At 33.0% G+C, this 25,139-nt stretch overlaps 3 protein-coding genes across 4 annotated transcripts; all 3 read left to right on the top strand.

Annotated features, from left to right (window-relative positions):
- On the top strand, positions 1-24,397 carry LOC120134550. Of its 2 annotated transcripts, none has more exons than XM_039150981.1 (2): positions 1-823; positions 24,365-24,397. In XM_039150981.1, exon 1 carries the CDS (start codon positions 31-33, stop codon positions 808-810), a length of 780 nt encoding a protein of 259 aa, XP_039006912.1. In that variant the 5' UTR covers positions 1-30; the 3' UTR covers positions 811-823; positions 24,365-24,397. The 2 variants fall into 2 exon arrangements, with proteins under 2 accessions (XP_039006912.1, XP_039006911.1); XM_039150980.1 differs by lacking the exon at positions 24,365-24,397 and adding an exon at positions 2,091-2,131.
- LOC120134551 (uncharacterized protein At4g28440-like) lies at positions 7,891-10,034 on the top strand. Its single transcript, XM_039150983.1, has 2 exons — positions 7,891-8,073; positions 9,482-10,034. The coding sequence occupies exons 1-2, from the start codon at positions 7,959-7,961 to the stop codon at positions 9,634-9,636; spliced, it is 270 nt and encodes an 89-aa protein (XP_039006914.1). The 5' UTR covers positions 7,891-7,958; the 3' UTR covers positions 9,637-10,034.
- LOC120134549 (polygalacturonase 1 beta-like protein 3) lies at positions 19,774-21,762 on the top strand. Its single transcript, XM_039150979.1, has 2 exons — positions 19,774-19,860; positions 19,954-21,762. The coding sequence occupies exons 1-2, from the start codon at positions 19,780-19,782 to the stop codon at positions 21,745-21,747; spliced, it is 1,875 nt and encodes a 624-aa protein (XP_039006910.1). The 5' UTR covers positions 19,774-19,779; the 3' UTR covers positions 21,748-21,762.
- Positions 24,398-25,139: the final 742 nt, after the last annotated feature.

Raw genomic sequence — 25,139 nt, 5'->3', positions numbered from 1 at the left:
GTTCTTGTGTTTTGGTTAACGTTGCAAACCATGAATTCTTCTTTGTCTTTATCACCAAGGTTTAATAATTATTCCGACGACGACGAGTTCAGCCATGATTTTGGATTCAAATTACAGCTCAAAGAAGACGGAACGGCGGAGGAAGACGAAGAGTTTTCGTTTGTTTGTGTAAATGCCGACGGATCCCCTGTTTCTGCCAACGACGTGTTCCAAAACGGACATATCCGTCCCGTTTTCCCGTTATTCAACCAAGATCTTCTCTTAGCCGAAGAGGACGGCTCAGTTTCGAAATCGAATGACGGTGACGTGTCACCACGGCCGCCGCTGAGGAAGCTTTTCGTGGAAGATTCGCCCGACACGTTGGAACCGGTGGGACCATACTGCGAGTGGAAGAGAGATGATAGAATAGCCGTGGAGGCAACGTCATCGGACACGTGTAAGAAGAGCAACTCCACGGGATTCTCCAAGCTTCGGAGGGTCCGAGATTTGATGCTCCGAAGTAACAGCGACGGAAAAGACGCGTTTGTCTTGTTGAACCACCCGTTTCCTTTCTCCGCTTCGGCGGCGAAAATCGAGAAGAAGAAGGAAATGGAGGAGAAGAAAGTGAAGGTGAAGGTGGTGGGAGAGAAACCGCCGAATGGGAAGAAAGATAAGAGTGAGAAAACGGCGTCGTTGTCGGCCCACGAAAAGCTTTACGTTACGAACAGAGCCATGAGGGAAGGGGATAAACGGCGGTCTTATTTGCCGATACGGCAGGTTGGTTTTTTCACTAACGTCAATGGACTCAGCAGAAATGTTCATCCATTTTAGGATTCAATTAAATTATTTAATTCAATTTGTTATGTAACAATATTAATTCAATGTTTGTTCATTTTTTTAAAATGTTTCATTTATCTGAAAAAAAAACAGAAAGTTCTGTATAAACTGCTTAAATAATTAAAACCAATAACTTTTATGATAAAATTAAAAAATAAAAACATATGATAAAATTAAAAAATTAAAAAAAATATTTTGTTTGAAAATTAAATCTGTTTAGAAAATAAATTTTTTAAAAAATACATTTTATATAATTTATATAATATATAATTTAAATAATAATACCATATATATTTTGGATTGTAAATGGTTATAATTTAAATGAAAAAAATATAAAACTACTAAAATAACTATTTATTATGCACACACATTGATTAAAAATAATATAGAGTAATCTCAATAACTAATTTTTACTATTTAGTAATGATATACTTTGGGTGGAATGCAAATTTTTAGACAGTTTAACCTATAATTTTATAACTTTTTTCAAATTAGTCCAATATTAATTATATTAACATTATATATACAAAAGTAATCACAATACGAAATGAAATTTATGATTTATACATAAACATATTAATTATACGATACCAAATGAAATTATAATTATCTTTTCATTTTCTGGAATTTCTCCCTCTCGTAATTTTTTCTTATTGGTAAGTCGTTTATCTCTTTTTTATTTTGTCTTTGTTGATCGACAGTGACGCCAACTTTAATGTTGGTTGCCGACCGCTAGTATTGTTTATTGTCATTTTATTTCTTATATAACATATTTATTTTTTTTTCTTTTTTATTTTCAAAAAGTTTGCATGTATGACATATTTTTCTCTGTATTTATAACACATTTTCCTCTATCTTCATACGACGTTTTCTTCTGTCTTTTAACATATTTTTTTGACATTTTGGTCGTTGTTTTCACTTATTTTTTTTTCTAAGGGTTGATTTGACATTACCACGACCGATCAAGATAGCGGTTATATGTTACATCTTTTCTACTTTGGACCCTCGAATTAGATTTGGATACCCATTATGTGTTCGTAGATAGTTTTTTATGTCGCTCAAGTTTGATTTGCAGTTTGTCAATAGATTTTCAATAGCTTGATATCATTTTCTAATTCATTTGCCAATGCGATCAGATTTGTTTGTACATATCTTTGTTTGAGCTTTCTTGGTTATATTTTAATCTTTTATTGTATGTTTCTTATGTGATCTTAAGTTACTAGTTTTATTTCAATGATTATAAGAAATTGTTACAATTACCCTTTTAATTTACGATTATGATTATAAATCTTTATTTTAATTTAAAATATTTTCTATTTTAAATAAAATGAGTTAAAAAAATAATTATAATTATAATTTACATTATGTTATGAGTTTGATCCCGGACAACCATGTTCTTTTTTATAATAAAAAAATTAATAAAAAAAATGTACACGACACCGTTTTCTGTTTCTAAAAACAGAAAAAGGAATACAATAACGTGGACGGCTAGGATTTGCACAAATTGTATCGAAGATAACTCTGGACATCGACGCGTATGAAAGGCTTTGACTGTGGAAACTAGTAAACCATTGTTTCAGAATCCAAACAGATCTCCTCTCCTTATCTCACTTACTTGGATTTCGCTCTCCAAATCTCCCAAGGTAACGTCCAACTCTAAATTTACTTTTTAAACTCTCGCCTTTGTTCTTTAAATCTACTTTCCTCCCAGTTTACAGTTTTTCTTTTTCAGTTCGCGTGCTTTTCCAGTGGAAACGTTTACCCTCGTTTCATACGATTCTCTTAAATTATCAGACACGAAACTAAGAAGAATCTGTTTCGTTAGATTTGATTCATGTAGGTCAGTTGTTTGTGTGTTTCTCTATATAAATCTATAATTTTAGGCAAAAGTTAGGGGTTTTACTCTTGTATCTATAATTATTGACTAGGATTTAAGTTGTGGTTCTTATAGATGGAATTTCGAATTGCACAGATCCAAGTGTTTCTTTCGTTGCTAAAATTAACCCTTTTTTTAACGAATTGTTTGGATCAGAACTTTTGTTAAAATATCAATCAGAGTTTCATACCATTTTAGGTTTGAAAGAAATAAATAAATCTGGAATGTAGTATATCATCTGATGTAATTCCCTCTCTTTTCTTGTAGTTTTGCTGATGATCTATTTCTTTATGCTTTTCTATAGGTACTGAAATGGCAGAATCAAAGCCGTTGAGGAAACCTGTTTCCACCAAGGTGGACCAACTTCGTGCTGAAATTAAAAAAAAAATGGTAGCGGCTGATTTGGTCACAGTATATTTTTGTTGAAATTTGGTCATTTTCCCTTACCAAAATTTCAACAAAAATATGCTGTCAACTTGGACTAAATCAGCCGATCCATTAATGCTGTCATCTTGGACCAAATCAGTCGTCCCATTAATGTTGTCATTGTTTTACTTTCAACAATCTCTTATTTAAAGATTTAATTAGAGCAATCATATCTTCATATTATTTTTTCTATCTTGTACTATTCATGTTGCTTACGTCTCTGACAGACCACATGATGACAGACACCAAGTAAATTTATCAGCATTGATCGCAATCGTCAAGAAATCTGTTAAGTTATCTTTGGTATGAATTTTCTGTATATCTACCGTCCATTCTTTCACATTTTCACGAATGAAATGGTATTGAACTCGTATGTGTTTTGTTCTTGAATGAAATGTTGGATTCCTTGCTAAATGCAAGTCGCTTTGACTGTCACAAAACACAGAGACATACTTTTGATTGTGCTGAAACTCTTCCAATAGCATTTTCAACCATATTGCTTCTTTACTGGCTTGTGTAGCTGCTATATATTCTGTCTCTGTTATGGACGTAACACAACTGTCTGTAATTTTGAAACTCAACTTACAGCTCAATCAGCAACTTTAAACATATATCATGTAGTAGATTTGATTTTATCTAAATCTCCTGTATTGTCAGAATCAACATACCCATTGATAAGTAAATTTAATCTTCCGTAACATAATGCAACATTTGAGGTCCATTTAAGTCATATATCGACTAACCACTCCCACCGTTTATGCGATGTCTGGTCTTGTGCATATCATAGCGAACATTAAACTTCTTACTGCCGATTCATACGGTACTCGAGACATCTCTATCTTCTCTATCATCTCTTATTTACTGCTAGAACTCATATTGGAGGATAATTTGAAGTTAATAGGAAGAGGTGTAGAAATTGACATATAATATTGCATGTTGAATCGTGACAATATCTTCTTCAAGTAATTCTTTTGTGAAAGTTAAATCTTTCTATTATTCATGTATCGGTGAATTTGTATCCCTAGAATCTTGTTTGCTGACCTCAAGTCCTTCATTTCAAATTCCCTAGCTAGTTGTGTCATCAATTCTTTAATATGACTTTTGTTGGGTCCTGCAACAAACATGTCATCCACATAAAACAACAATATAACAAAATTGTTATCACCAAACATCTTGAAATAAACTTAAAGGTCTGCATTAAGTCTGTTGTATCCGAGACACATAATGAAGAAATTAAATCTCTTATACCAACCTCGGCGCCTACTTTAGACCGTACATAGATTTGTTCAACCTGCAAACCAAATTCTTCTTTTCTTTTTCTTCAAAACCTTCAGGCTGGAGCATGTAAATCTCTTCTTCAAGATTTCCATGAAGAAAAGTTGTTTTAATATCTAACTGCTCTAGATGTAAATTCAATGTAGCACACATTGCTAAGATTACTCGAACTGTTGTTAGTCGAAATAGAGGAGAAAAGATTTTATTAAAATTAATACCTTCTTTTTTAGTATATCTTTTAACTACCAGCCTTGCACGATACCTCTTAACTTGATTGTTACTATTTCGCTTGATTTTGAAGATCATTTTGTTACCAATTGGCTTCCTTCATTGTTGTAGTGACACAATGTCTTATGTATTATTTTTATGAAGGGTTTCAATTTCTTCTTGCATCGCCATCATCCACAGTGAAACATCTGAGTTGTTTATTGCCTCCCGATATGTTGATGACTCACTGTCCTCTGTTAAAAGGTATTATGCAATATTTCTTTCTATAATATAATCTAAGTGTCAATTGAGACGTTTTTTCACACGATCTGATTGACGAGTTATTAGAGCTTTAGAACTCTCTAGTTTTTGTTCATCATCTAATGGTTTTGCTTCAGAAGAATCTCTTTGTTCAAACTCCTTTTTCCACATGTATTTGTGTAGTCTCTGACTTTTCAGTTCTATCATCTTCTTTTCTTTGTAGTTTATATTCTACAAAGATAACATCTCTGTTGATGATCACTTTGTGGGCAGTGGGATCCCACAAACGATACCCCTTTACACTATCAACATACCTCAAGAATTTAAATTTCCTGGATTTTGGATTAAACTTTGAAATTTCTTGGTAATTGTACATCACATACACAATACCTCCAAATATATGGAGGTTTAAATAATCAGCTGTTTTACCAGTTCACATCTCTATTGGCGTCTTCAGCTTTATTGCAGTTGATGGAGCTCGATTTACCAAATAACAAGCGGTATTGACTGCTTCAGCCTAAAATTATTTTTTTAGGTCTGTAACCCTTAACATTGCTCTTGTTCTTTCTAACAAGATTCTGTTCATCTGCTCTATTACTCCATTTTGTTGACGAGTGTTCGCCACTGTTAATTGTCTTTTGATGTATTCTTTCCTGTAAAAGTCATCAAATTCTTCACTTGTGTATTTTTCTCCATTATCTATTCTGAAACACTTGATCTTATTTCTAGAATCAAGTTCCACCCGTTTTGAAGTTTTTGAAAGTTGAAAATACATCTAACTTCTTCTTAATATGGTACATCCAACATCTCCTGGAGTAGTCATCATTAAATGAGACAAAATATTTTGCTCCGGCTAAGGATGTAACTACTGATTGTCATACGTCAGAATGAACCAATTCTAGAACACTTTTACCTAGAATTGAACGTGTTGAATTTCAACCAGTGCTGCTTACTTGTTATACAATGTTGCTTACTTGTTATACAATGGTCATACAAAGTAAGTGATACATTTATTAAGTCTGGAAGTAGCTTTTGCTCCACAAAGACTTTCAGTTCTTATTCTGACATGTGTCCAAATTTCTGATGCCATAGCATTGTAAAATCTGAATCACATGAGGCAACAGAGGCTTCTGCTTCTAACAAAGTCTCTCATTTCAGCATGTATAAGTTTGTTGCTATATTTTCGCATTTATCACCACAAGCGCTCCACGGAATACCTTCATTATTCATTTCCGTGTTTCAATCTTACTTGCATTATTATCCAACAATCCATAGAATAATAAAATTTTCTTCAGGCCTTTCACGTTACGTACACTTGAACAACTTTAATTGTTTCATCATACATTTTTAATTTGATGGTTCAAACGACAACGATCTCTAAGGCATGATCATTGCAACTATATACAGATCTTCCTAAGACATGTTCATAATGATGTAACCATTCTCTTCTTAAGGTCATGTGATATGTTGCTTCTGAATCAATGAGTCATATATCTGCAAATCTCTTTCTACCTTCCATGGTGGTTGACGCTTCACAACATAGAGTATTTTTATCATCTGAAGTGTTTGCGGTATTGCTTTATGGATTGTAGTTTTTACCTAGACTCCAATAATCCTTATTCAAATGACAATTCTTTTCATAGTTGTAGCACTTTAAATTCTTTTTGTTTCTCGACTTTGATCTACCATGTTTGTGACTACTGCTTTGGTAATGTTATGTTGATCTCCCTCTCATCGTTATCAACGCTTCTGCTTGTTGCAAATTTATTTGTCTGTCTTCCTTGATCTTGTGTCGATTTTCTTCTTGTAGAACAACAACTGCAACGTCATCGAAGACTACTGGTGACATTATTGTTTGTCAAGTTGATGATGAGTTGATCATACGAATTCGGTAGACTTTGAAGTAGAAGTTTAACACGTTATTTTTCTCCTATTGTACATCTTAAGGATGTAAACTGAGAAAATAAAGTGTTCAGTGTATTTAAGTGTTCCGTCACTGAAGTAAATTCTGGCATCCGTAGAGTGTACAATTTCCTTTTAAGGAAAATTTTATTGTGCAACGATGTGACCTCGTACAGTTTGGTAAGATGATCACATATCTCCTTAGTTGTCTTCGTCTCCTCAATGCTTGACAATACTTCATCTGCTAATGCTTGACAATACTTCATCTTCTAATGCTAGATGAAAGTTTGTCACATCATTTCCATCTATCTCGTTCCATTTGTTGTCATTTGTGAAATTTACCAACCTTTCACTGATAGCCGTTAGAAAATCGTCTTTCCTTAGGATGATTTTCATCTTCAATTTCCATAATGAGAAATTTCTCTCATTGAATTTTTCAATATCAAATTTCTTTGCCATATCTTTTATTACGGATAGCTCCCACTATTTTACTATCGTGAATAGTTCTCTGGAACCTTCAAAAAATGTGTAATAACTTCTTAATTTCTTATGTTGGAGAATCCATCTTTTGGTGGCAACCACAAAGACAATAAATATATATTACACACTCAAATCTGACTCTGATGCCAATTGTTGCGGAATACGGTTATCAGATAGATCAAAATCACAACTGATAATTTGAGAAAATAAAAAAATGAAAATAAAGAAGACACAAATTTTACGTGAAAAACCCCTAAATAATATAGGTTAAAAACCACGGGCAAAGATAGAAAAATTTACTATGAGAAAATAGGAATTATAACTTTCGATCTAACAAGGAGAAAACAATGACAATTCTCTCTTGATAAAAAGGAGAAAACAACTCTCAAGAAAACTCTCTAAATTCTCTAGTATTGGGAGAAAGTTAGAATGATTTGGAATGGTTTTGAAACTAAATGGATTAGAGTATTTATAGTTGAAGTTTAAGGATTAATCTTGTAAATATCTTTAAGTACAAGGACAAAATTAGGTAATTTTCTCTTACCAAAATTTCAAAAAAATATACTGTCAACTTGGACCAAATCAGCGATCCCATTAATGCTGTCATCTTAGACCAAATCAGTCACCCCATTACTGTTGCCATTTTTTTTGTCTTTCAACACTTCGTTCGGGCACCAGTGGTCACACGCTTACTGTCAAGGTTGTTAGTACAAAAATGTTGTTGCAGAAGGCTCGTGCTGATGGTCCTCAAGTTCGTCAAACGCGAATTGCTGAATGCTTGGTTGGAGATGAGACAGGAATGATTATCTTTACCGCCGGAAATGATCAAGGTATATTCTTTAAAATTTCTCCTTATGCAGCTTTGTTTATGCAATATTATTACTTTTGTTTTTGATAGAGTTTTGACTTCTCATACATCTTGCCGTTTTGCATTCAGTTATTTTTTGTTTGATTGTATTTTCTCTTGTTTCCTTTTATATGTGTAATGTTGCATTGGCTTCATAGAGTTTAACTAGTAGTCACAATAGTAAATTGTGTTTGATTTGGTTATATGTTTTTTATTGCATTCTGTAAGTAAAGAAGTAATGATATAGATTTGGTAAAGTTTTTTTAGCAGAGTTTATCTGACAAAGCGTCCAAAGTGCTTGGGAAATCTCTAATGTAAACTGTTTCTATGCTCCACTAATGTGTAACCTTATCTTTTTAACTTACAAATTTGAAGTGAAGAAGTAAATCAACAACAGTCTTAATGGTTGCCATTAAAAGATGTTAAATTTACGCATCTATTAAAAAATATTTTAAGAGAATGTGAATAAAACCCAAGTTCTTTACATTGCCATGTTGCACCTTATAACTGAACCATCTTTCCCGCTTTTGACATGCATTTGTCCATCCCCAACGACACCTTGTAAATCCCCCAAATCTCTACTCTACCCCCACTAAATGGTTCAAGTTCAGCTCGAACCTTCAAAACCCTTCTCTCCTTAGCTCTCTCCGCCATCTTTTTTGTTCACCAATGATCTCAAATTTTGCTCTCAAAACCATCTCCCAGTACCCTAACATGCTTTCCAACATGGGTCCTATCTTCTTCACTTAATGGACTGTCCTAGTGTATACGTCAACACATTGTTGATGGTGGTAGCAGAAGGTTTAGCTATGATGTTTCATTTGTGCCCTTTGTTTCTAAGAGTGACCTGGAGTGATATAAATGCTAGATTTGCCTTTCACTATCTCACTTATAGACTTGTAGTTACCGGCCACAATTTATTAGCATCATCTAGCACCATAGTGCACATCTTAATTATACCAAATGGAAGAGAAACAGTCCTTTGACTACCTGAGTATTTTGGATGTCTACTTCTCTGTGGCCGTCTTAAATTCCATTTACGTCCAGTCAGTGCAAATATTATACAGCAACATCTATGATGTCATATTTTATTATGGTGCATTCTTGAACTCTGCTAGATTACATTTGAGGTGTTGAGTACTTTTTTCCGGCACAGTTTTACATGGAATTCAGTAATCCTTTGTTTTCCCCTTTCTTACCAATGGAAACACCTCTTTTTCGAATTAATCTGAAGAGGAAAGAGAAATTTCATGATCACACCTAATGACTATTAATATGCTTTCTTGATCATTATATTCATCATGTGGTATTACCAACCAATGAAGGTGACGACTTGTTTTATTTGTTTCCAGTGTTAACTATAACTAACAGTACGGTCATGGTTTTTGTAGTGGACTTAATGAAAGAGGGAAGCACTGTAACATTTCGCAATGCGAAAATTGACATGTTTAAGGGATCAATGAGGCTTGCAGTGGACAAGTGGGGTCGGGTTGAGGTTGCTGGACCTGCTAGTTTTTCGGTGAAGGAAGATAAAAATCTTCACTGACCGAATATGAACTCGTTAATGTTGTTGAAGAGTGACCCTTTCTGAATGGTGTTTTCTTTGCTTTATATCGTGACCCAAGAATAAAATCGATGCCAGTACACATGTTATTCCGATCTACACGACATCTCATCTTCAAATAGGCTTGAGGAAGTTGAGTTTTAGGAAAGAAGAAATCTGGAAGCTACTGTCAGTACTCTGAAGTTGCTTGTTGTCTTTGCACCAAATCCAGCAGAACCTTTTCGGTTGGAGGTATTGTGATGGCTGTAGAATTTAGGGTTTTGGAACTTGCTTTCATGTGTTACTTCCTTCCTTCTCTAGGCTGCAACCGTTTTGGCTTCTATGTTATACTCGACAAGTTTAATATGATGAAGTGTATGGCTTCATGCTTCTTAAACTTATTTTATCTCTTGCTTGTCTAATTGTTTCAAATTACATCCTTATACTTTGATTTGTCAGAATTTGGTCCTAGAAGTTAATTCAATTGGTTGTTGATTTGTTAGCATCTCCCAGTTTGCTTAAAATTCATGTCAAATATAACATTAAAAAGAAGAAAGTTTAGCTATTTTTAACCTCAATGATCTTTATATAGGATGACAAAGTTAAAATAAAGGAATTATGATATAAAATAAGCAATTGTGTTGCTTTTTTATTACTTGGGGCATGTTTGGACGCTATAAAGTATATGTATGAATATGTAATTACTACTCTAGTAATTACGGTCACGCGTAATTACAAGAAATTATTTATTTTTTAGACATGTTTAACTATAGAGTATAATTTCATTATAACTTTTTATATTATGTTTGATAGTATATATTGTAATTACATGATTTTGTAAGTTTAAATTATAAAATAATACTGTTCTAAAATTGAAGAACATAATTACATATATATTCACATCGTGAGAATTAAAGAGTATAATCGAGACGTCCAGTTACTCATTGAGACTTACAAATTACAAAGATTATTTAAATTCGTCACAAATGTGTACTTATATTCAAATCCAATTATAAGGTGACATTTCAAATGAGCCCTATTATTTTAAAATTTAAACTTATATAATTGTTTAATTACAAGTTGCACTATCAAACATAACATAAACAATTCTAATGTAATTACACTTCCGAGTCAAACACGTCCATGGAATAAAAATTTTTGTAATACACTCTCTTACTGAAATAATAGTTACATTTTCATGCAATTATACTATGATGTCCAAACGCGACCCTGTTATGTCTTCGTACATACAAATTAACAAATCTTGAGTGAAAAGAAAAACACTTGAAAAATCCAAGTCGTTCTCACCTTTTGGTACATGCATCAATGTGTGTGAGTATATATATAAATTGATGATGGTAGGAATGGAAAGCTTTCAGCACCTGCTATGTATGTGCATTCATGTGGGGATTCATTATCGTTTGATGGATAATCCAATGTGAGAGGAGAGGATCACTCACATGGATGATAATGAACTATTCCATATATCGAAATAAAAACGAGAAAATAAAACATGATCATGAACAAAGGGGAAAATGGTTGTAATATTGTCGGTCGATACCCTAAATAACATAAATTTATTATAGACATAATGATTTGACATTTTATATCTATAAATGTATATGCTATGATATATACGTTGATAGATGTATCAAAGAAACGAAAAAAACGTTGATAGAGTTTGGCTACCAAAATTATAAGGACATTTTTTGAAATATTCATGTAAGATACGTGGAACAAATAGGGTTAATATCATTGTTTTGTATTGGACTTTGTTTTTGTTATGAGTAATTATAAAATTTTATTGGGTACTCTTTTCCTTCTTTCACTTTTCGACGTTGAACTTTGTTTAACGTCAATTATGATGGAGGTTTTTAACGAGATTTCATGTTCCCTTCAAAAAAAATATCATTAGAAACTCATGTTATATATATATATATATATATATATATATATATATTATATTGATAGTTTAATTTTATATTTATTAAAATTTTAATATATTTTTTTTAAAGATTCACACCTTAAATCTTAAATCTTAGACAGAAAAAATTATATTAAAATAGAAAATATTATATAAATTAAATTTTGTACAACTTATATATCGAATAATTTTCTTTAAAAAATATATATTTCTTTGTTTAATTTTTTAAACCGTAGAATTCTAAAAGCATAGAATTGGTTGAGTCAAACAATTTGCATCTTTTCACACAAACGTGAAGACGATTTTAAAGGACGATATTAAAAATGAACATGAATCTCCCATGGTGTCTTGAATCTCTATTCTTTTTTTATTTGTGGGTCTGTGTTGAAAATTAGAAAAAACTGAGATTGAATAATCCTGCTTGTTATTAGAATGAGTATAATACAAGTATATATACAGTTTTAATCTAATTAACTAACTGACAATTAGTTATAATTAAAATAGAAAATAACAAATTTAACTTCTAACACTCCCCTCAAGTTGAAGAGTAAAAGATATCTTTTACACCCAACTTGGATACAAGATATTCATGTTGTTGCACACCAAGAGCTTTAGTAAATATATCTGCTAATTGTTCTGAAGAAGACACAAATTCTGTCTTGATAAGCCCTTCTTGTATTTTCTCTCTTACAAAGTGGCAGTCAATCTCTATATGCTTTGTTCGCTCATGATAAACTGGATTTGCTGCAATCTGAAGAGCAGCCTTGTTATCATATAGCTTGATCGGATATTTTCTTTCCAACCCAAGCTCGTTGGCCAAACCATTTAACTAAGTCAATTCTGCTGATGCAACAACCATGCTTCTATATTTTGCTTCAGCAGATGATCTGGCTATAATATTTTGCTTCTTAGATTTCCATGAAATCAGAGAACTTCCAAACTTGATGCAAAAACCAGAAACAGACCTTCTCGTGATTGGACACGCAGCCCAATCCGAATCACAATATGTTTCAAGTTCATTGCTGTTGTTCGAATTCATCAATATCCCTTGACCTGGATTCTTTTTAATGTACCTCACTATCCTCAAAGCAGAAAACAAGTGAGATTCCTTAGGCTGTTGCATAAATTGGCTCAAGTAATGTACAACAAAGGTTATATCAAGTCTGGTATGTGTGAGGTAAATGAGTCTTCCAATAAGTCTTTGATAAACATTCTTGTCAACTAACAATTCATCTACTTCATTACTTCCTGATGTGCACAGCTTATCGTATTCTGTAGTAGTAAGCCTAATGTTCTGTTCAAGTGGTGTTTTTGTTGGTTTTGAACCACTCATTCCTGTTTCCTCAATCAACTCAAGTGCATACTTACGCTGATTAACTAGAATTCCTTCTTTTGATCTCATAATCTCAAGACCCAAAAAATACTTCAGTTCACCAAGATCTTTCATTTTAAATTTCTTGTTCAAAAGACTCTTCAAATCATCAATCAAACAATTATCATTGCCAGTGATCAACAAGTCATCAACATAAATCAACAAAACTACAATCTTTTTATCCTTTCTCATTGTGAACAAAGAATAATCAAACTTACTTTGTTCATAACCAGCCCCTAAAAGAGCCTCAGTTAACTTCAAATTCCACTGCCTAGATGCTTGTTTCAAACCATAAAGGGATTTTTGCATTCTACATACCATATTCTCCCCCTGACTGAAAAAACCAGGAGGAAGTTCCATAAACACTTCCTCAGACAAATCTCCTTGTAAAAAAGCATTATACACATCAAGCTGAAACAGAGGCCAATAAAAAAACAGAAGCAATGGCAAGGAGAAAACGAACAGTGACTAACTTAACCACTGGTGAGAAGGTATCCACATAGTTTACACCCTCCTTCTGACTATAGCCTTTGGCTACCAACCTGGCCTTAAACCTTTCGATAGTACCAGCAGCATTGTATTTAATCCTATAGACCCATTTACAGCTAATAGGGACTTTTCCAGGAGGTAAAGATACAACTGACCAAGTTTTATTTGTTTCAAGGGCAAGAATTTCATCTTTCATAGCCTGTACCCACTCTGGATGTTGAATTGCCTCATGATAGGATGTAGGTTCAATAGATTTTGAAATAGAAGAAACAAAGGATTGTGTACCAAAAGGAAGATGTTGATAGGAAATATAATCTGAAATGGGATAATTGGAAGTAGAAATAGAATTACAAATGAAATCAGTTAACCATTGAGGTTGTTTAGAAACCCTAGTAGATTTCCTAACCAAGACTGGAGCTACTGGACCTATAGGATTTTATAGCTGTTGTGATGATTACCTAGATTCAGAACTGGAAGGAGAATCAGATGAAGCAACAGGAACAAGTTGTTGCCCAAAAGAGAGGTCTAAAAATTCAGAATCAGGAATGAAATGAGTAGAAGAAAAGAAAGAATCACTTTGAACAGGAAAGTGAAAGGGAAATACCTGTTCATGAAAAATAACATCCCTATTGACAAAAAATTTCTTAGAGGTAAGATTAAACAAGAGATAGCCTTTTTCAGTGTTTGAGTATCCCATAAAAATAGAAGGCAAAGCTCTAGGAGCAAACTTATCAGTTTGTTTAGGAACAGTAGCATAACATAAGCAGCCAAAAACTTTTAGAATAGACATATCAGGAGGTTTGTGATAAAGAATTTCATAAGGTGTTTGCCATTGTAAAACAGAAGAAGGGAGTCTGTTTATAAGGAAACAAGCTGTCAAGACACATTCACCCCAGAATTTAATAGGCACTTTTGAATGAAAACGTAAAGCCCTAGCTACTTCTAAAAGATGTCTATGTTTTCTTTCTGCAACTCCATTTTGCTGTGGAGTTTGAACACAAGAACTTTGATGCAAAATACCAAGAGAAGAAAAAAAGGAGAGCAATAAGAATTGAAAAATTCTGTACCAATGTCACTTCTAATTATTTTAGTAACAGAAGCAAATTGAGTGGAGGTAAATGAGAGAAACTGTTTGAGAAACAAACACATCATTTTTAAGCCTTAAGAGATACCCAAGTCATTCTAGTGCAATCATCAACAATAGTCAAGAAAAACCTATGACCACTATGAGTAGATATCCTATAAGGACCCCATAAATCTATATGAATTAATTCAAAAGGTTTTGATGACCTAGTAGTACTGAGAGGAAATTGTAATCTGGTCTGTTTTGCTAAAGGAAACACACTGCAAGTATGAATAGACTTTATATCAAATTTATCAGAAACATAAGAGGATAATTTTTTCATAGCAGAAGCAGATGCATGCCCAAATCTAGCATGCCAAAGACTAGTTTTATTGAAATCAGAAACAGTAGGTACATGATGAACACAAGAATTAACCCCAGAACCAATCAAAGAATTAGAAATCAAACCAGTAGCTCCTTTAGTAGACTCAAAAATATAAAGGCCATTAAGCTTTCTACCAATCCCCTTGATCATGCCACTGTAAAGATCCTGCAATATACAAATGTCAGGATGAAAGGAAAAAATACAGGCATGATCTTTGACAAGCTGAGAAACAGAAAGTGAGTTGTGAGCAAAACTGGGAACAAACAAAACATTAGACAAAACCAGATCATATGTTAACCTATGAGACCCTATATGAGACACAAGTTCAGTTTGACCATTAGGAAGATGAATATAACGATGGGCAGAACATAAAATTGGAAATTGCAAACCCTTGAAATCAGACAAAATGTGGTCAGTAGCACCAGTATCAACTATCCAACGAACGCAAGAAGTATTGGAAGCAGGTAAATTACAGGCAACAGTACCTGCAAGATTCACACTGGAATCTACGGCGGAGCTTTTGTTCAATAGATGCAAAATCTGATTGTATTGCAGAGAAGTAAAGGTGGGAACAGCTGATACAGGAGAGGAAACTGTCGAAGCATTCTCAGACTCTCCATCCACAGTATGTACAGAATTAACTGTCATAGAAACTGGAGGAGGCTTCTTTCTGTTGAACTTGAAGTCTGGTAGAAAACCAATGAGTCGATAACATCGATCACAGCTGTGTCCCTTGATCTTACAGTATTCGCACGTCCCATTGAAACGCCTTCGTTCATTCCCTTTGGAAGTGGCTGTGAACATAACAGAAGTTTCAAGAGGTGTAGCAGACAACAGAATTCGATGCAATTCCTCTTGAGTTATCATGGAATATGCCTGATTGATGGTAGGAAGGGGCTTCATGATAAGGATCTGACTCTGAATCGCAGAGTAGGTCTCATTGAGGCCCATCAGAAATTGAAAAAGACGCTGTTGAGCCACATGCACTGAATTTTGTTGTGCAGCGTCACAATCGCAGGAAGTGAAGGGGATAAGAGCAGTGTATTCATCCCAAAGGAGCTTGAGACGAGTGAAATAAACGGATACAGATGAGTCGCCTTGAACGAGGGTAGCAATCGACCGATGTAAATAAAAAACCCTAGAACCATCGATCTTGTCAAAGCGCTCCTTAAGGTCATTCCAAACAGATTCTACGGTCGAGGCAAAAACGATGCCAGCAGAGAGATCGTTGCTGATAGAATATAGGATCCATGAGAGTACAAGAGCGTTGCAACGCTCCCATTGAGACTGCATCGGACCGTCATAATCATCTCGTCGACAGCTTCCATCGATAAAGCCAAGCTTGTTCTTGGCCAGAAGAGCGATGCGTATGGAACGGCTCCAGAGACTATAGTTTTCAAAGCCAGTGAGCTGAAGAGACACCAATTGAACACCAGGTGTATCAGAAGGAAGCAAGAAGAGTGGGTGATTTAGATCGAGTGTGATCGCCATGAACCCTAAAAAAAAGGATTTGGGGAAAAGAAACGAAATGAGAAATCTGTTGGAATGAAAAAGATGCTGCTGCTGAAGGGATACGGGCCAAAACGTTTTAGTGAGAAATGGGCCAAACAGAGAACCCATGAAGGAACGACCTGGAAACTGATACCATGTTGAAAATTAGAAAAACTGAGATTGAATAATTCTGCTTGTTATTAGAATGAGTATAATACAAGTATATATACAGTTTTAATCTAACTAACTGACAATTAGTTATAATTAAAACAGAAAATAACAAATTTAACTTCTAACAGTCTGTCTTTCAACTTGTAATTGTAACAGTATGCTAAGGGATGGCTCGAATGGGGTAGGTGAGGTAGTTGCATTTTCTAAAAAACTCAAATTAGGATATATTTCAAATATTTTCTTTGTATTTTCACTTGATAATTTATTTCAACCCCTAAAATTTTATAGATCCGTTCCCTCCTAAAATTTTAAAAGTTCACCCTTAATATAAGATTTTACGTTTGTTCCGAGTGTGCTTAATTACTCATTTCATGTTCCGTCCACATGCTTTGCAAACATAAAATGTGGTCCACTAATTGGCCTTAAAAGTGCAGTTTTCCAAAAATAAAATAAAATTTTAATATGACATGCTTCAAAATTAAAAGATCAAGCTCAATCAAATATGTTTTAATATATTTCAAAAGTTAGGAGGATCTAACAAGTAATTGTAATAAAAATCTTGAGAGACCGAAATTGCTCGCATTCGGTGACGGATTCAGAAATTTAGAAATGGGGGTCCAAAAATTTTAATAGTCTTATTTTTAATATAATGGGTATGCAAAATTTCTTTTTTTTTCTTCTTTTAATATATTGAGCCATATTGAATATCTAATCTAAAATAATGGGTGTGCATTTGGCCCCCTATATGGCCATATGCATCTGCCCCTGCTCGCATTATACATATGGTTCTATCCTTACATATGAAGTCTTTACGAGTGAAGTTATAAAATTTTTCTCATACTTTTTATTTTTTAAATATTCCAGTTATTATAAGTTAACATCTGCTTAAAATCATTTATAATTATTAATAATGTACACATTTCCTAAAAATATAATTGTTTAAATTTGAATCTATTGAAAAGAATAACGATCTCTTTTAAACAAATATTATTTTTGACAAAACTTAATTCCTACCGATAAAGGCGTAAGTTTACGATCGAAAGGACCAATATGAAATTGCCACGTAGTTTTATTGCTAAAATAATCATCTTTAACAAATAAAAGGGTTAATTACTTAGTTGGCCCCTTTACTTCCTAAACAATCTTCAACCTTTAGACAGCCACTCCCTACTCCCCACCATAACAACCATCGTCTTCTCCAATCCCTCACATAAACCCTTCACCATTTGCTTTGCAATTTGGAACCCATTAACTTAGAGGCAAACAAGTAATCACATTCGAGGACTAAATAAACCTTTATCCTTAAATTCGGGGACTAATTCTACAATCCAAATTTAAAATTTAAAACAATATCTAACATGGTCCATATCAGCATTAAAAATGAACCGAAAAAAACAATGGACATGAGCCCTTTGGTTTCTTTTCTCGTACAGAAAGGACAGGGGGTCTTGAATACTTCAATCCATGCATGCATAATTAATTTCTGCAATCTAATTTTTCTAAGCCTAATTGTAGACATTAATTTAAGTTAGTTGGAGAATTAATTAGAGGTACATGCGCGATAATTAGGTTTCGATCATGAAAGCATATGCAGCAAAATAATAGTGCTTCTCATAATAGCTATCACAATTGCAGAAGAACAATGATGTATCTGCAAGAGCATGCAACAAGGAATTGGGTTACTTGGAATTATGGCGACCACCCACACTTTTTCTTCCATTAATTTCTTTTCAACCAAAATTCAAAGCATGCTAGGGAACAGGGGTTTTGATCTATCGCTTTCTACCATTTTAAATCTTAATTTCTCTTATTTTTAATTTAATCCGATTCAAATAATATAACAATTTCATTCTAAATTAAATTTATTATGATACTAATAACATGGACGGACATAATATTTTATGCTAGGGGACATACTTTTAGAATTTTAGGAGAGAATGATTTATAAAATTCTAACAGATGAAAACTTATTATTAATATAAAAAATAAAAATAAAATTTCTTAAATATATGATAATTGAAAATTTTCCATATGCTCGATTCATCCTGATTAATCTGATTAATAAGATTACTCAATCAAATTAAAGTTAACTATCAAATGATCAACTCTCTCTGCTAGTCATCAGGAAACTAATATAGTTATTTCATAAAACTTCGTAATGGAAGTTAAAAAGATGATAATATTATGGTATAATATTAAAGTTCACCCCTAAAATTTGATGAAATAATTATTTTAATTCTTATTTTTTTAACACCTTAACTTCTAACATTTTATTTTGAGACAAAATGTCCTTTAATTAGATAAAAATTGCTACTTGACTAATAGTCAACGTTTGTTGCTAACTTGTTAATTCTTATGTGTCCAAAATGATAATGTGATATGTTCCAAGTCATCGCTTTGGACACGTGACAATGTCACGTCATTACCTTGGACATGTGATATGTGTCACGCTATCATTTTAAACACATGACACATTATTACTTTAGATATATAATACTTGTCATGTCAACATAAACATTGATTATTAGTTAACTAATGGTTTCCATCCAATCAATAGACACTTTATTTACCAACAACCAATTGGTTTAGTGTGATGAGGCACTAGGTCCCTTAAACAAGGTTAGGGGTTCGAATCTTGGCGTTTGCGATGAAGCAAACTGGGTTGGTAGGGTCGTCCTCGTCTATGCAGTACCCGATCTAGATTAATCAGTAAATAGATCAGATACTAGTGATTAATTCAACAAAAAAATAGACACTTTATCTCAAAATGAAACGTTGAGATCAAAATACTAAAAAAAAATAGATGCCATAATATTATCCTATAATAATCTAATAATTAAAATTTTATAAAATAAAAACAACAAAACCCTAACTTTTTTATTGAATTCTCCAAAGAAACTAATAGGTACCTATAAAGGAAGAGACCACGTTGCTACTAAATTACTTGTTTTACAAGGAAAAAACTAAGAAACACAAACAACTAAGTTACTAGTTTAACCAGTATATATTACTTTTACTTCACATTAATGATCCCATCATATTCACGTAAGTCTTTGACTAAATGCAACTCAATTATACCTCAACTCTAATCTGGGATTAATATGTCAATAAATCACAAATCATACCAATTATTAGCTAAATCTTCCGTAGTAAAGCTTAGAAGACTATTTAGTAGCAGTTCATCTTCCTTCTATAAATTCGGCTCCTCCAACGCAGCCAAGCAACCACACCAATATCTCCGAGAAATTATAATGAAAACAAAATCCCAGGAAATAATGCTTCCTCTATGGAATTTTCTCTTCTTCTCCTTCCTCCATTTCTCATCCTTCACTGTAAGCAATTTTCTTCATTTCTTTTTATTATTCCTGTGTTTATGATATTTACTTATTTCAAGACATGCCGTGTCTTGTTCTCGGACAATGCAGGTGGCTTTCGGCGGTACCGGTAATTCATCGGCATCGGAAAACCCATTTTCGCCAAAAGCCTCGTTCGTTCGTTATTGGAACAAACAGCTCAACAGGGACATCCCAAAGACACACTTTTTAATCTCCAAAGTATCGCCTTTAACTGCCGTGGACTCCGCCATTTTCTCCAAACTAGCCGCCCAAAACCACCTCGATTCTCGTCTCCCTTCCTTTTGCTCCTCCGCTAAACTCTTTTGTTTCCCCGATTTATCGCTGAGTCTCGAGAAACACTCCAAAGACGTTAACTTCGCCACCTACCTCAACAAGAACTTCACCGATTACGGCTCGGGTAGTCTCGCTGGAGCCGATACATTCAAGAACTACTCTGAAAACGACTCGTTCCGCCGATACACCCGGAACTCCGTCGGTCACAAGGATCAATTCAACAATTACGCCAGCGGATCAAATGTCGTCGACCAGAGCTTCAACACCTATTCCACCGCCGCCACTGGTGGTTCCGGGAACTTCGACAACTACAACCACGAAGTTAACGTCCCTAACCTCAAATTCACTTCTTACTCCGATGAATCCAACGGTCATGGACAGTCATTCACGCGCTACACTGAGAACGCCAACGCCGGGGAGCAGTCGTTTTCGAATTACGGCAAAAACGGCAACGGAGTTCCTAACGAGTTCAGTAGCTACGGGAAAGGATCAAATGTGATCGGGTCAGATTTTTCCGGTTATGGACAAACAGCGAACGGAGCTAAAGATACTTTCACTTCGTACGCATTTGATATTTCCAACGATCCGGCGAATGGTTTCAAGAACTACGGCGAAGGTGGCAACGCCGCCGTTGACAGTTTCTCAACTTACAGAGACCATGCCAATGTAGGTGACAGCTCTTTCCAGTCTTACGCTAAAGGTTCCAATGGAGCTGAAGTTGATTTCACCAACTATGGCCAATCATTCAACGAAGGAACCGAGAAATTCACCGGATACGGCCAAGGAGCCGACGGACAATCCATCGGATTCAATATCTACGGAAGAAACACCACTTTCAAGGATTATGCTAAAAAGGGTGTAACTTTCAAAAAATACAACCAGAGTTTAAATTCAGCTGAAACTGCTCAAGGCCATTGGGTGGTGGAGGCCGGAAAATTCTTCCGGGAAAAAATGTTAACACAAGGAACGGTGATGCAAATGCCGGACATTAAGGATAAGCTGCCGGCGAGATCGTTTTTGCCACGGACTATTCTTTCCAAAATACCGTTTTCGTCTTCGAAGATCGGTGAACTGAAACGGATATTCCACGCAGGTGATAACTCGTCACTGGAGACCATAATGCTAAACGCTTTGAAAGAATGCGAACGAGCGCCGAGCCCCGGCGAGATCAAGCGGTGTGTGGGCTCGGCCGAGGACATGCTCGACTTCGCCACCTCCGTTTTGGGGCGGAGAGTGGATGTTCGCACGACGGAAAACGTTAATGGGTCAAAGAACTATATAAAGATAGGGGAAGTACGGAAGATCAACGGTGGGAAAGTGACGAAATCAGTCTCTTGTCACCAGAGTTTGTACCCGTATTTACTTTACTACTGCCACTCGGTTCCCAAAGTCCGGGTCTACGAAGCTGATATTCTGGATCCGAATTCAGGGAAGAAGATAAACCATGGTGTCGCCATCTGTCATTTGGATACATCAACTTGGAGTTCGGGTCATGGAGCGTTTATTGCTTTAGGTCCAGGTCCGGGTCGGATCGAAGTTTGCCATTGGATATTCGAGAATGATATGACTTGGACAATAGCAGATTCCTGATTAGAAATTTATTGTTAAAAATTAAATAAATTAAAATTTAGGATGTGTTTGTTTGCCGTAAAATCAATTACGGAATTGGTTTTCTCCGAAATTTCGTGTTTATTTCATGTAATTCGTTTTTCGGAAAATGTTTTTCCGTGCTTGTTTCACGTAATTCGTTTTCCGGAAAATATTTTCCCGTGTTTATTTCACGTAATTCGTTTTCCGGAAAATGTTTCCCGTGCTTGTTTAACGTAATTCGTTTTTCGGAAAATGTTTTCCGGTGTTTGTTTCACGTAATTCGTTTTCCGGAACGAAATTCATTTTCCTAGTAACATAATTTACTTTGTGTTTTCTGTAAAATGACTTACGGATTTATTTTCCGTAAGTCATTTTCCGAACTTTTCACTTCAAAGCAAAAATACTCAAAATAATTTTATTTTATAAATTTAATATTAATAAAATATTTTAATATCATTTTCATCAAAATATTAATTATTAAAATATTTAAAATATATTTATTAATATTTATAATATATATATTATTAGTTTAATAAATAATCAATTATATTATAATATAAGATATTATATTTTTTATTTAATAATATATAATTTTTTATATTTAATAATGAATAATATTATTTATATATTAAATAATATTTTAGTAAAGATATTTAAAATATACTAATTAATATTTTTAAAATATATAACACTATTACTTTAATAATAATTAATATAATTTATAATATTTTATTTCACTAAAATATACCAATATTAATATTTTTATTAATAAAATTATAAAAAAATATTTAATAATAAATAAATTATTTTAATATTTTAAAATAATAATATTAAGTTTTATGAGAAATAATATTATTTATTATATTTAATATTTGTAATAAATAATTTTAAAAAAACTCTTCAACTAGTGGAAAAAAAGTTTAAATAACATCTTCCAAACATCATAAAACGTTTTCCAGATGTTTTCCAGAAATGTAATTCATTTTCCAGAAATGTAATTCATTTTCCAGAATTCAAATTCCAGAATTCAAATTCCAGTAATTCATTTTCCAGTAATTCAAATTACAGTAATTCATTTTCCGAAAAACCAATTACATGCAAACAAACAGACCTTTAGTAGTACAAATAATACATAATTTAAAGTTCAATGATATTAGTACGATTTATCCTGAATTTAATTTTGTTGGGTTGGGCTGATTATATTAGGAATTGGGTTGGGTTATATGTAATAATATTGGGTTGGTTTTAGGTATTAAATTGTTTAATGATTTAAAAATTAAATCGATTTATTTAGTTTGCAATATTGAATCGAAATTAAACCGATTAATTCAGTTAAGTCGAATAAGGTAATCGAATTAATAGTAAAATAGACTAACTAAAAAAATGTGATGAAATTAACTCAGTTCAAATCAGTTTTTTTTCACACCCTAAAAGTTATCGTCAGCTTGATTCGATTTTAAAATATTTGAGGTCTAAAACAATAAAAAAATATTCAGAGAAAAAGAAATTTCTAGAAATCAATCGAATTCTACTCTGAAATATTCGAGGAATATTAGGAAATAGAAACTAATCTATAAAATGAATGTGAAAGAAATGATATGTTTTGGGTAGCTTGTAAACTTGCAAGTGGTTGTTTGACCTAATTGTATCTATATTTTGCACTTTATTTTTCAAAGAAAACGAAAATTCTTAAATATAACTTGTTAGTATAAAGTTAAGAATCGACAGAAATCAGTTTGCAACTAAAAATATTATCAAGAGCATAAATTTTTAGGTTGGATAAAGTAACATTTTCGATTGAAACAATATATATTACATTTTTCATAAGATTTTAGAGTGTAAACCTTAAACTCTCGCAATGTAATTTTTCAGTTGCAACTAAAAATGTAATAAATTTGCATAACTTTTTAGGTCGAACGTGATAATATTTTAAGTTGACCTTAAATTAAACTGCAGCATAGCATAACTACTCATAAAAAGGGGATAAGTCTGTTGTGCGACATCTAAAATACGGTTAAAAGATAGAGTGAAAGATTCTATCGAATATCGATTATCAAATTAAATGTTATATATACTGGTAACATTTTAGGTTGGTATAATAAAAAAATGTTACCAAACATATAACATTTTAGGTTGCAAATAAAAAATGTTACTTAACATATAACATTTTAGGTCAAGTATATTTCACAACATGTATCTAAACTTTTTCTCCGAGTTTTTACACTTATAATTTTCAACCTAAAGTATTATCAATATTTATGACATTCTAGGTTGAATTGGTAAGTATCAAAACTTATTTTTTGAGGTTCGATTCTTATTATTTTCAACCTAAATATTATCAATATATATAACATTTTAGGTTGGCTTGGTAAGTATCGAAACTCAGAGTCTAAGTTTTGATATTTGTCGTGAAATATATTCAACCTGGGTAGATCAAAAACTCATATAAAAATTTAAGTTGAAACCTCAAATGTTATCAGCACCAACTTAAAATGTTATATTTTTTTATAACATTTCATGTTGCAAACCGAAAATCTTATATGATTAGTAACATTTCAGGTTACAATCTAAAATACTCTCAATATTAAGTTGTAACTAATTTAAAAATTTAGATAACATTTTAGATTACAACTGAAAATTTTAATAATTTTAGATTGGCATGAATAACATTTTAGGTTAATACTTGTAACAAAGTACTTCTAATTGACAATATTAAAAAAATTATAAATATGATAACAACATCAAGTGTACCAACTTAAAAAGTTACCATACACCATAATATCCTTTTTTTGTTTAAATATTAACCTTAAATTAATTCGTCGCACCTTAGACTCACCCGGAAAAAAAAGAGAGTTTTTAGATAAATTTTGACTTAATACAAAAAATAAGTGTCCAAAATATATCCTAAGTTAACTTTAGGTACCTAAAGAACTTTTGGTTAAAAATAAGTACTTAAATATTTTTTTGTTACACTGTTAGGTGCATACATAGTAATGACCGTTAAAATAAATTGTTAAAAAATAATTAACTGACACGTGTCATGTTTATATTTTAGCTTAATGCAAAAATAAGTGCCAAAACTATACTTTAAGTTAACTTTATGTGCTTAAAGAATTTTTCGTCAAAAATATGTCTAATGTTTTTCACATTACACTTTTAGGTATCTACGCAATAATGACTGTTAAAAAATCATTGAGTGACCATGTTTACATATTTTGAGATTTTTTAAAAAAAACTTAATAATATTATTAATTAAAAAATTAACATTTTCTAAAATTACAAAAACCCTACAACCCCAAAATCTCTCATTTCAACCTTATTATCAGTTGTCGTCAGTCATCATCGACTGCTTTCACCACCATCGATTGGTTACTCACTCGTTGTCGGACCTC

Source organism: Hibiscus syriacus, unplaced genomic scaffold, assembly GCF_006381635.1.
Source record: "Hibiscus syriacus cultivar Baekdansim isolate YM2019G1 unplaced genomic scaffold, ASM638163v2 tig00110597_pilon, whole genome shotgun sequence".
NCBI lineage: Eukaryota > Viridiplantae > Streptophyta > Magnoliopsida > Malvales > Malvaceae > Hibiscus > Hibiscus syriacus.
The sequence above is the reverse complement of the archived record's forward strand: the minus strand, read 5'-3'. Positions and strand labels throughout refer to the sequence as shown.

What these genes read in the sequence shown, in the direction of transcription:
- LOC120134550 (XM_039150981.1), top strand. Translation starts at nt 31, where the DNA reads ATGAATTCTTCTTTGTCTTTATCACCAAGGTTTAATAATTATTCCGAC.
- LOC120134551 (XM_039150983.1), top strand. Translation starts at nt 7,959, where the DNA reads ATGTTGTTGCAGAAGGCTCGTGCTGATGGTCCTCAAGTTCGTCAAACG. An exon ending in TACCGCCGGAAATGATCAAG is followed by an intron (nt 8,074 to 9,481) that starts GTATATTCTTTA and finishes TGGTTTTTGTAG; the next exon opens with TGGACTTAATGAAAGAGGGA.
- LOC120134549 (XM_039150979.1), top strand. Translation starts at nt 19,780, where the DNA reads ATGAAAACAAAATCCCAGGAAATAATGCTTCCTCTATGGAATTTTCTC. An exon ending in TCCATTTCTCATCCTTCACT is followed by an intron (nt 19,861 to 19,953) that starts GTAAGCAATTTT and finishes CGGACAATGCAG; the next exon opens with GTGGCTTTCGGCGGTACCGG.